General features: G+C 39.3%; 3 protein-coding genes across 4 annotated transcripts; 1 reads left to right on the top strand and 2 right to left on the bottom strand.

Annotated features, from left to right (window-relative positions):
- Positions 1-245: 245 nt before the first annotated feature.
- Positions 246-2,538, top strand: LOC147479277 (FAM133-like protein). Of its 2 annotated transcripts, none has more exons than XM_086581403.1 (2): positions 246-381; positions 1,111-2,538. In XM_086581403.1, the coding sequence occupies exon 2, from the start codon at positions 1,136-1,138 to the stop codon at positions 2,210-2,212; it is 1,077 nt and encodes a 358-aa protein (XP_086437529.1). In that variant the 5' UTR covers positions 246-381; positions 1,111-1,135; the 3' UTR covers positions 2,213-2,538. The 2 variants fall into 2 exon arrangements, with proteins under 2 accessions (XP_086437529.1, XP_086437528.1); XM_086581402.1 differs by having other exon boundaries at positions 249-381; positions 1,077-2,538.
- A 500-nt stretch (positions 2,539-3,038) lies between these two features.
- LOC147479276 (FAD/NAD(P)-binding oxidoreductase) lies at positions 3,039-5,458 on the bottom strand. Its single transcript, XM_086581404.1, has 5 exons — positions 4,815-5,458; positions 4,420-4,519; positions 4,222-4,317; positions 3,960-4,040; positions 3,039-3,495 (listed from the first exon to the last, which is right to left on the bottom strand). The coding sequence occupies exons 1-5, from the start codon at positions 5,348-5,350 to the stop codon at positions 3,433-3,435; spliced, it is 876 nt and encodes a 291-aa protein (XP_086437530.1). The 5' UTR covers positions 5,351-5,458; the 3' UTR covers positions 3,039-3,432.
- A 209-nt stretch (positions 5,459-5,667) lies between these two features.
- On the bottom strand, positions 5,668-11,349 carry LOC147479275 (Ribosomal protein L3 family protein). The gene is made up of 3 exons (XM_086581405.1): positions 10,815-11,349; positions 10,042-10,679; positions 5,668-6,145 (listed from the first exon to the last, which is right to left on the bottom strand). The coding sequence occupies exons 2-3, from the start codon at positions 10,610-10,612 to the stop codon at positions 5,856-5,858; spliced, it is 861 nt and encodes a 286-aa protein (XP_086437531.1). The 5' UTR covers positions 10,613-10,679; positions 10,815-11,349; the 3' UTR covers positions 5,668-5,855.
- Positions 11,350-11,647: the final 298 nt, after the last annotated feature.

Raw genomic sequence — 11,647 nt, 5'->3', positions numbered from 1 at the left:
CACGATACATATCTAGAAATTGAATATCGATAAATACCCATATCCTGATATTTTGTACTATGAATGATGGTACCCAGTTACTACATTTTTTTTAGCATCAACAATTTCCACGCCATTGTACACACTCACGTGCAAATTAAAGCTCCTGAAGTCCACACATGAATCTCAGAAACCAGTGTCACGAAATTTAGTGAAATTTGAAATCTCGAATTTGTCAAGTGGGTGCCTTAAAATAAAACATTCGGGGTGGATTAAAAATATAATATAACAAGTGCACGCACATTATTAATACATTGACCCCCTGCAGTCCTCTCCTGAAAACTGCTCATCTCTTTCAACTGTTTTAAGGACGGATCTGGCCTTTCTGTCTCTCTAACACAGGTAACAAATTTCATTCATTTGATTGTTTATCGTTTTATATTTAATGTATACACAAATTTAGGTTTTGACTTTTGTGATTTTTAGTCAACGGCCCATGCATGATTTAGTTGCTATTTAAGATTTGTGGTTTAAACCATTGAATGTAGATTGGGAAGATAAGTAGTTTGTATTAGTTTGTTAGGTCTGTCATCTGTACATGTTCAACTATGATCAAATTTGTGGGACTTGTTTTTTTTGTTAAGGTTAGAAACTTAGAATTGATATGGCGATATCTCAATATATTCACTTGTTCATTATAGAAGTACCTGCAATAAGGATACCCATTGAATGCTTATATTCTCTATTTGTTAATAACTATGTTACAAGGACACGCCATATTTTAAAAATAAACTGTGTCGGATCCACGTGTCGTATGTGATATACCTCAGTTTTTTATATTTCACCGTGTCACATACGGACACACCTATCCGTGTCATTGTAACTTAGGTTAATAATAATCTTCAAATTATATCTTACTGTCAAAAGGGAATTCCAACTGCGTGTAAGAAGCAATGCTTTGACATTGAATTTTGATTGATATGTAGTGTCAGTTTCTTTGTTTGTATAATACACATGATAATGCATTGATTCCTTTTCATTGTAAAATTTGCTGCTGATGACGAAAAAACTAACATTGTTTCGTTCTCTTTTATGAGATGCACTTCCGGTCATCATCTTACAAACATGCAGTTGTTGAGCCTGTTTTTGTATCCAAATGGATAGTAAGAAGTTCATGCAGTTGGTTGAAGAGAAAAAGAAGAAGGTTTTGGAGAAAAAAGAAGCTCACTTGAAATGGGAACAAAAGCTTGAAGCCGCTGTAAAGGCAAAAGCTGATCGTGAAGCAAAGGAGGCAAAGCTGAGAGCTGTTAAACATAAGAAAAGAAGATCTATGTCTGATTCTGATGATGACAGAAGTGACAGCAGTGGTAGGGAGAGAAGGCTGAAGAAAAGGGCCCACAAGAAGTACAGGAAACATAGTCATTCAGACTCTTCATCCCACTGTGAGAAGGGAAAGGATAAGAAGTCAAGGCGAAAGCTTAAGAAATGCTCATCAAGTTCAGGTGATGACAGCAGCGATGATGGTTATGAGAGCGACTCACAGGAAGGTCAGAGGAGAAAGAAGCGAGTCTGGAAGAAGAGTCACAAAGATCGGGTTTTGAGATCAGACTCCAGCTCTTCAGACTTTCCAAGTGATCACGTTGAAGGCATGACCAAATATGGTCATGTAGCAAGGCACCAGAAGAGGAAGCACAGACATCAGGTCTCAAGATCCGATTCTAGCCCTTCATATTATACCAGTAATCATGATGGGGATGGGAAAAGAAAGAGACATAGATCAAGACAGCACAAAAGAAGGCATTTTACTGATTCAGATATATCAAGTGATGATGGTGAGGATGTGTCAAGGGATACTCATAGAAGAAGGCATCACAATAGGAGGCAGAAGCACCGGAGTTCAAGATCAGATTCTAGCAGTTCAGATGTTTCTAGTGACGATGGTGAAGATATGACAAGGAAGAATCACGGAGCAAGGAACTACAAGAGGAAACACAAGTATCAGGTTTCAAAGTCAAATTTTAGCTCTTCAGACACCTCAAGTGACGGTGATGGTGTGACAAGAAAGAATCAGAAAGCAAGGCACCCTAATATTAGAAACAAGCATCGGGGTTCAACATCAGATTATAGCACTTTTGATTCTTCAAGTGAGGATGTGGCAAGAAAAAGTCGTGGATCGAAGCACCACCGGCATTATGGTGATGGCGACTCTCTCTCTTCGGATTTGGACAAGTAGAAACACAGACAGAGGGCCGGTCCCTGGAGAAGTCATCAGATGATAACCATGGAAAATTAGGGCATAAGCAAGGTCCTATTCACCAGAATGGACATAAGCATGACCACCATAATCAACGTCAGCTGCACAACCAAGATGGTCACAATGGCAAACCCTTGGTGCACAATGGCAGAAAGGCTGATACCATTGACCTTGACGGTGATGACGACCTTTAAATGATATAGGTCTAACACAGAACACTAGACGTTTGCTTTTCAGCTTGATGTTTTTACTTGTTGTCTAAACTCTTAACTTTATGCTATCTCATTTTAATCTTTCTGATCGAATCGGTGGATTGATTATGTAGTACGTGTACTTGGGTTTTGACTCTCTTGATTATCGCCTATTCAAGTGCATATTAGATTTTCATTATTTTGTTCTTTAAAGCCTTAAAAGTTTTAAAATCTCAATTTAGCTTGCACATTGTATTTGAGAAGCCCTGAACAACGACTTCCGATTGGCCAAATCTACCAACATTTTATTAGTGAAATCTGAGATTGTATCTGTCCATAGTTTCAGTGATCAATCCCAACTTAAATGCTGACTTGTTGAATAAGACCCTGCCATCACTGTAGTCATTGTAATGGTATTATTGCGAGTTAAAAGTTTTTGCCTTCTTGGCTATGTTAACCAGAACGCAGTGTAGATGCTTGATGTGGTCGTTCTTCAGGTTGTATATGCGACAATTGAACCAAATCATTCATGTCCCTCACCTGGCAGTGAAACCCAACTCCAATTAAGTAATTATAAATAACTATCTAGAAGTGATTCTTAAACTGAAATAAGATGATCTAAACGACACAAGGCCTTCATCGTCCATCCAACAAACATCTCAAAATTCTTTAAGAGATATTACAAGCAATCATAATGTTACAGGCAAAATTGTTTCTTTTTCTTGTTTAACACTTGCTGCATTGCCTTATTTTAACAAGGTGAATTCTGAAGAAAGTACAGTAGGACACTTTTTCCATGCCGCTGTTTCTGGTTCCTCACTATGTGCTAAAAGAATATAAGTTGATGAAGCAGGTTATATGTGTGGACTGTGGAGTCTAAACCAACACTATGAGCTTTTATTTCCATAAAATTGGATTAAAAAATATTGGAGAACTTCGGCAGCAGGCTATGAAAGAATTGGATTCTAACAAGTAACAATGATACAACAGAGAAGAGCTTGAAAATTGTCAGAAATTCTTCAATATCTTCTCCTCTGAGACTCCATTAGCCAAGAGAAGAGAAGTAACTTCCTGCAAAGAGAAGCCATGACTAGTATCAATTTTCATAAATGTTTCAAAACCATAAAATAGAGAGACCTAGAAACAACTCTCACGTGAGGGCAGAATTGAGACAATACCAGAACCAGAAGCAATCAACCTAAAGGACAACTTTTATGGATACCAACGTCAAAACAATTTCACCACTAAGTGTTGGTTCAACAGCTATACACAGTAAACCCAATCCGACTATGAACTGATACTTTTTTCTCATCTATTGGTAATTGGAAAAAACTATTATGAATGTGGACTGTGCACTATACTATGAGAGCCGATTACGGTATGAAATAATGATAAGAAAATGTTTCGGTGATCTTAAGTGGCTTCATTAATAAATTCCAAATAAAGTAATTATCACTAATGAAATATACCGCAGCTGAGAGAAGCCTTTTTCTATAGCTATACCAATTGATTCTCAGAAAAGTAAAATTACAAACCTCAGTCATTTGTCTCTGTCCACAGAGCACAGCACCAGTGGATAAAGGGTTGAATCTCTGCAGGACTCTTGCGAAAGCATGCTGAACAAAAATAAAAACAAATAAGGTTGATTTTCTGTAGAAGGATGAACCAAAATAACTTTTCCCTCGTAGTCAAGAAAACACAGACAAAATAAGATCCAATTTTATTGCTTTACTGCTCATAATAACCAATTATAACAATTTGGTTTAGTATCTATAATAAAAGCTGCACAAATATTACCTGGACATAGCCCTGTTCACCTTTCCATCTATCATCCGGCTGGGACAATACAGGTACAATCTTAACTCCAGTAGATTCCCAGTCATTGAATTTATCCTGTCAGAGAAAGATCAAAAAGATTCAGGAGCAAATCAAAAGGTACAAGGCCTTTTGATGTTATAATCTTAACATATTAAAACTGTGATTCCTTTAACAGACCTGATAAGCCATTCTCTGAAGGTTTCTGGCACCGTAATAAAGCCTCACATCAGATCTCTTATCGGCACCGAAACCTGACTCAATAAGGGACCTTATTGGACTGCAGAAGACAAAAAATAAAAGAAAAAAGTAAGTCTGACATATGAATCGTGAATCAAGCCTAGTCTCCTTGAGTATAAGTAACCAGTAAATCATTGACAGAGAAAGGGTTCTATTCAATCAAGAAACACCTAATAATATATTGACAGTCCATCCTAAAAAATGGCAGACTAGATACTAAATTAATGGCATTGCATAATCTGGAATTCATAAACTGGCCAATCACGGCACACATTTATATCTAATAATGTTTTAGCAAATAAATCATAAAAAATACATAATAACAACACAATTACCTAACACCGGAACCGGTAGCGAAAATTAAAACAGTAGGGAAATGCTCAGCAGGTTGAATTTTATCGATATCGAAGCCTTTGCCCATAACATGACTCAACTCAACAAAATCACCTTCCTTTAATTGACAAACAAGTTGAGCAGTAGAACCAGGGACACTTTTAACCAAAAACTCAAACACACCAATCGAGGAAGTAATCAACGGTGGAGAAGCAATAGCTAAAAAAGAAGGTTTATCAGTGTCGGGTAAACGGAATTGGAGATATTGACCGGGTCGGGTATGGGTAGAAATAAGATCCGGTGAATCTGACACGTTTATTTTAATATGAAATAATGAGTCAGCAGCTTGTTGGATGGTTGTGATTGGAGATTGGGTCCAAATTGTTGTGTCTTGACGAAGGGCAGCAGAGAGAGAAATGTTACGGTGGTTTATGCGGCGTAAGATAGACATGGGACGCTGGTTTTGGGTATAGTGCGCATCGGGTCGTAGGTTTGAGAGGTGGAGAGAATGAGAGGGTGTTAGAAAACTGATTGACATTTTTTTTTCTGCTGTTTTTGGTTTGGTCGTAGAATTGAAGAGTTGCCGCTAAAGTTGGGCCGCCATTTGACGAATTCGAGGTACGGTTATAATGCACCCTGGTCTAAAATTTTTGTTTGTAAGTTGGGCTTTTGATAATACCCACACACTTCTGATCCACTGAACTTAGTGGATAAAATGGTGGGCCCACAATCCTAAATTCTTGTTTAGGGAAGTATGCTGATTTCCTGATTTTATTGTACCTGAACTGAACGTTGTATTGTGATGATTGTCTGATCACTACAGCTTTATTACGCTTGTTGTAATTGCCAGGGAGATTCAGCAAGATATATCTTCATGGAAATAAGTACAGGGTATGAGTTTGAACATTTCTTTTTTCAAAGGAAATCTATCACTCTTCTGCCTTGCAGTGCATGTAAAATTAGTTGGCAACAAAAAACCCTACAAGATGACTGGAAATTGGTACAATTCTATCAGACAACAAGGCTTGGTCACCTGCACGAAGCTAATTCTTTGGAATGTTTTTCCCTACAATCTTCGCAGGTGCTATGCGGAGAAGATTTCCTGGCTTACCAGGAAGTGCCCCTTGTATCATAACAATGCGAAGGTCTTCGTCAATCTTGACAATCCTTAGCTTACGTATCTTGGTTTTAGTCCCGCCCATCCTCCCAGGCATCTTCTTCCCTTTATACACACGCCCTGGAGTTGTTCCAGCACCGATGGATCCTATAGCTCTGTGACTCTTTGAACCGTGACTCATTGGTCCTCTCTTAAAATTCCACCTTTTGATTCCGCCTGAAGAGATTGAGAGGCAGAGTCAAAACCAGTCCAGCACAGGAAATTGTATATAGAAAGTTAGCTAATATACACAAAAGCATTGCTGTGAGATATCTACATTGTATGTTAACAACTTTATCATTATGAAACTACATGTCCTCTTCAAATTATTGCGTAGTTCGCCCCTTTAGAAATCATTATTTACGAGGGAAAAAAAATCCAAAAATGGCGAGCTGTACTAAAAGTGAAAGTACGTACAGTAGCATTATAAAGCATGATATCATATGTTAACCTCATCAAAGAGCGGCCCCTGAACTACGGATTAATTGCTCAAAGGAGGGCTGTATAATCTTGATATACCTGAAGTCATCATCTATAACGAAAAAGCTAGATACAGATGCAAAACTAAATACGATGACTGTAAGCATGCTTCGACATAGAATGCTTGACTACGTTCCGTCAAAGAAATAAAAAGCTTGGTTTTGCTCTAATGGGGAGCTTTAAGGGGCGATTTTAAGCCTTAGGGGTAAATCAGTCTTTAACCACAAAAATCAGAAAAAACATGCCAACTTCAAGTGAATTTAGGGTTTTGGCAGCCGAAAACCCTAGTACACCAGCTAGGGTTTCCCATGAGGGTGATGAGTCTGAGAACACAACACCAACAAGTGAAGATGAGGATTTAGAGTTCATCACGTCTGCGTTCATAAAGAAGTATGGAATAGTCCCGCTGGAGAGATTCAGGAGAAGGCTCGACCTCAAAGAAGTCGGAGCTGATGAGAGGTGGGCAACCAACCAAGAAGGCCATAAGATCAAGGAGGCTTTGGATCTTGTTCTAAACCATGCTGAAGAACTTTCGGCAGTGGAGGATGAGCAAGACACCACTTTTACAGCAGAGTTAGAGATGCCAGCAGTGGAGGACATGCAAAGCTTGACTTTTACAGCGTGGGGAATGACTCAGATGAAGGGTGTTGGTTCATTGGAGAGGTTTGAGAAAAGCTCAGCCAACGAAAAGTTCGGATCTGAAAACCGAGAAGACTGCAAGAGTGAGGAACTAGCACTGGTTAGTGCTCTGGAAAGGAAGGCAGTAGTGGCGAAACTGCAGCAAGATGTAGAGCAATATTTTAAAGCAACTAAGCCATCGGGATTAATAGCAGAAGATGCTACTGTTGCGGTAAAGATTGTTGCTGCTGCTGTAAAGAATAAAGATCAGCCACCATGCAAGAATGAGAGCGCGAGCACCAAAAGCACATGGGCTGAAGTGATTGGCAAAACAGTAGCAGGAAGAGAAGAGCTGAGTTATGTACCACTAACTATGGAGAACGGTAAGCCAATTATACATGTCAAAAGTTTGCAGTTCACAGCTTATAACAAAAAATTTGGTGATTGGTTCTGTCGTGGGGAGGACTGAGGAGATTAAATTATAAGTATGTTAAGGAGGTTGTCAGTAGAACATGGGGGCTCAAGAACTTCACAATGAAACCGTATGGGGACACCATGTTTACTTTTAAGTTTGAAAAAGAAGACGATCATAAAGCAGTACTCGACATTGGATTGTTTCATATTGCAAGCATGTTGTTTGTGATACGTCCATGGAGACTCTTTGTAGAGGCGGAAACAAGAGAATTAAAAACGATACTGATCTGGGTTGTAGTGAAAAGACTACCAATGGAGATGTGGAACAAGGATGGATTCAGTCAGGTGGGGAGTGCTATAGGAATACTGATGTTTACAGATCGACTAACGGAGAATATGACTAGAACAGCATATGCAAGAATGTGCATAGAGATAGATGCAACGTGCCCTTATCCAGAAAACATCCCTGTTGTATTAGATCAGAGAAGAGCATACAAGGTATCCTTCGAGTACAATTGGAAACCACCATGCTGCAGTGCTTGCAAGGTTTTTGGGCATGCGGACCTACACTGCCCAAAAAAACCAATTCCAGCAGTGACTATGAATAAAGTATGGCTTCAAAAAGAAAGCAAAGCTGAAACTACAAACACAGTGTCGGGAGGAGAGGCAGCGAGGGACAAACCAACTGAAGCAGTTATGATAACTGACCCAGAAGTTAGTGATGACAATGGGTGGCAATCTCCGAAAAGGGAAAACAGCTACAAATCTAGAAACAGAAGTGCGGATAATAATTCATATGAGGAAGAAACTTGAGGGCCTGTTAACAAGAGCACTGGAAGTGGTAGTGCTGCAGATGGAACCTTGCCATTAGAGCGAACTAAGGAAGATGCGGAGAATGATAAAAAGAGACTTCTACTGCTGCAACATGGAGATAATAGATTTAAGCATTTATTTATGAGTGTTGATGAGAGTGAAGGGATGAATGAAGTGATCAGGGATGGCATGTACCCAGGAACAGAAGTATGGAAAGAAACTCTGACAAGGAATACAAAGTGCAGCAGCAGAAATGAAGAAGAACCGAAAACAAATGACAAATCAAATGGAGACTTTTACTGTTGCAGCATGAAGATAAGCGGTTTAAACACTTATTCATGCCAACTGATTACTCAGAAGGGGAGACTACAACAGCTAAGGATGACACGCAACCAAGAACAGATGACGACAGGGAATCCACCTGGAAGCTTACGAGATAAGTTCTCGCAAGCGCTCTTGTATGACTCCACATGTAATCTTAATTCTAAGGTTTCCAATATCATCGAAGAAGATAAATGGGAGTTACCACAGCACATTCGGATACATCTAGGTGAGAGAAGTGATGGAATACAAGAAGCAGTAGAAACCATGGGCAATGAGGACAAGTTTGTTTGGACTGCTGCAGGAAATGGTGATGACAGCATGACGGAGACATATGATGGGCTGCGAGGTAGAAGGCAGCCAGATCAGTGGAGCAAACTACTGTGGTGTCTGATGTGTACGTTCTTTGCTGGAGAGAAACTGAACCGGAGTAGCATTTTCTTCATACTTACAAGCTACGTGGAGTGCTACTGCAAAACTGCAAAAGTTAGGGAGTTACAGAAGGATGCAACATGACTGATGTGGAATGGGTGTAACTACTGGCTCGGGAAAACGCGGAATGAAACTAATATGCCGAAATTTTTCAGTTTCAGAATAACAGTGGTCCACAATCTAAACACTAATGGGCCGCTAAAAGGATTAGTGGGTAGATGGGCTGCAGCACTACACAATGACAAAGGTGAGGGTATAGCAGCAAGCCATGGCTCGACAGTTGAACTGTGAGCAGTAGCACATGGTCTGGGCATGGCATCGAGACATGGAAGCAAGAAAATTATAGTACAAACTGATGCCTTGGCAATAGTTGCAGTTATCACAAAGAAGAGCAGGCATGTTTGGCAAGCAGAGAAGATGAAAAGAAGTATTGAGCACATGAAGGAAGCATATGAGTTTTTTCTATTTTTCATGTGTATGGGGAAACTGGAAAACTAGCTGATGCTTTATATAGTAATATCCCTACTGTTAGTTATATAGAGTTAATCCCGAGCTCATTTTCTGAAGATGTCAAGAAAATCATTTATAATGATGCTCGGGGTAAACATTATGTGAGAATGTAACAAGAATTTATTATTTTATTAATAAAAAGGGGTAGGGAACTTCTCTCTAACCAAAAAAAAACATAGAATGCTGTTTGACATCAATATGAGAAGGTACTACAAATATTGTTCAAGTAGAGCACTGACTCGGGTTTTATCCATGCTAGAGGTGTCTGTTGCTTCTACTTAGGGCCTTCCCATCTACTTACTAAACAACTAGACCACTTGTGCAATATCTTGGGACCAAAGTAAACAACGAAAGACAAAATACATAAGGGCTAGTGGCCTAGTATAACTGAAAGGGACCCCTTAACAAAGGAAATAAACAAGGTAATCAGTTCAGAACTAGTACTGTATAACTGAGTATATTGCAGAAAGGATCAAGAAAGATACCTTGAAACCCCTTTCCAATGGTGGTGCCGGAGACATCAACAAGATCACCTTCTTTAAAGATGTCTTTGACCACAAGGCGCTGATTCGGCTCAAACCCCTCAACAGAAGTGAGGCGGAACTCCTGGAGATGACGCATTGGGATAGCGCCAACCTTGTTGAGATGACCCATCTCAGGCATAGTAAGCTTCTTGTCCCTAACTCTTCGGTAACCGACCTGGACGGAGTCATAGCCATCTGTAGCTTCCGTCTTGATTTGGGTGACAATGTTACCCTCTCTAAAACCAACAACAGTGACTGGAACAACCTTTCCTGTGGGCTCAAAGTAAGTCATCATACCAAGCTTGGTCCCCATAACTCCAATTCCAGCTTCCATGCTGCTGTGTGTCACCATCCTCCGTGCCCTCATAGGATTGCTACAACTACTGCTTGTTGATTGTTTAAGACCAAGAAGTGAAAGCTGAGATGATAATGAGGACAACGATGAGTGTAGTGACGCATAGTGGGGTGGTTTCGTTTTAGAGCAGTGGATGACACCACCAGAAGTAGTAATACCAATCGAGACTAGTGCCATTTCTCCACAGTTACACACTTGTTCTTCCTCACTAATAATGCTATGTGGATGAACGGAATTTGAGAACCTGCAACCACATTCCAAACAACGAAATAAAATATGCAATTATTCATTCAGGCCCAATGTCAAGCATTAAACAACAACAAGGCAAGCACTTGGAGAACAAAATGATAAAGAAAGAGAAGAAGAAGTGAACGTGTACCTTAATGTAAAGCGAAAGAAGAAGAATTAGACGACAACTCCAAAATCCTCAGTAACCAAGAAAGAGTTCGTTCCTCTTATCTACTTCTTTACCCTTAAAAAGATGACTGGAGTTTTGATCACCTGCTCCCTCCCGCGTCTCTCTAATCTACTTTCTACGCACGTGTCAACGTTTAAATTTGGGTGCAGATAAAAAACACAAAACTCTTACGGTCTAATCTACTTTTGACAATTTTTGCCTCCTTTTTATAAGTAGAAAATTGCAACTACCAACCCAAAAAAGAAAAAAAAGGCTAGAAATCAGTTACACACATGGGTTCAAAATTCATCCCAATTCTTCAAATTTCCATCTCAATCACTCAAAAGTTAATCAAACAATATCGAATAACAAGAAGATTCAATCAAAAAAGTTAATTGTTAAGGAACTGACCAATGTTCTTTGAAAACCCGAGTTTGTCAAGAAATGGATAATCAATTACTTAATCAGAATTCTAACATTCCACCACACTTCCAAAGTCCGAAGTCCTCGTCAACTTATTCTATCGACACTGACACGATGGTAGCCTTTTATCTTTTTGGCAGCTTCACTCACCTATCAGTATTCAATGACTTGGCACATTTTTTTTTTTGGCATGGTATGGATATAATACCAAATATTAACCAACTGACTAGTGTTCTTTGAAAACCCAAGTTGTCAAGGCGGAATGATACAATCCATTGTTCTACAATAGCATTAAAAGATTCAAGCTATATCTTACTTCATCTTTTTCATGGATTTGGTTGTTTTGAACTTAGCATCAATCATCTCCGCTTTGCTAGTTTACTCAAGAAAGC

Source organism: Coptis chinensis, chromosome 8, assembly GCF_015680905.1.
Source record: "Coptis chinensis isolate HL-2020 chromosome 8, ASM1568090v1, whole genome shotgun sequence".
NCBI classification, from domain to species: domain Eukaryota; kingdom Viridiplantae; phylum Streptophyta; class Magnoliopsida; order Ranunculales; family Ranunculaceae; genus Coptis; species Coptis chinensis.
This window is presented reverse-complemented; position numbering and strand designations above follow the sequence as displayed.

Excerpts from the sequence above, each read along its gene's own strand:
- LOC147479276 (XM_086581404.1), bottom strand. The coding sequence starts at position 5,350 with ATGTCAATCAGTTTTCTAACACCCTCTCATTCTCTCCACCTCTCAAAC. Across the intron at positions 4,520-4,814 it reads GCTACCGGTTCCGGTGTTAG|TCCAATAAGGTCCCTTATTG; the intron begins GTAATTGTGTTG and ends TGTCTTCTGCAG. Across the intron at positions 3,496-3,959 it reads GACAGAGACAAATGACTGAG|GAAGTTACTTCTCTTCTCTT; the intron begins GTTTGTAATTTT and ends TTCTCTTTGCAG.
- LOC147479275 (XM_086581405.1), bottom strand. The coding sequence starts at position 10,612 with ATGGCACTAGTCTCGATTGGTATTACTACTTCTGGTGGTGTCATCCAC. Across the intron at positions 6,146-10,041 it reads CATTGGAAAGGGGTTTCAAG|GCGGAATCAAAAGGTGGAAT; the intron begins GTATCTTTCTTG and ends CAATCTCTTCAG.
- LOC147479277 (XM_086581403.1), top strand. The coding sequence starts at position 1,136 with ATGGATAGTAAGAAGTTCATGCAGTTGGTTGAAGAGAAAAAGAAGAAG.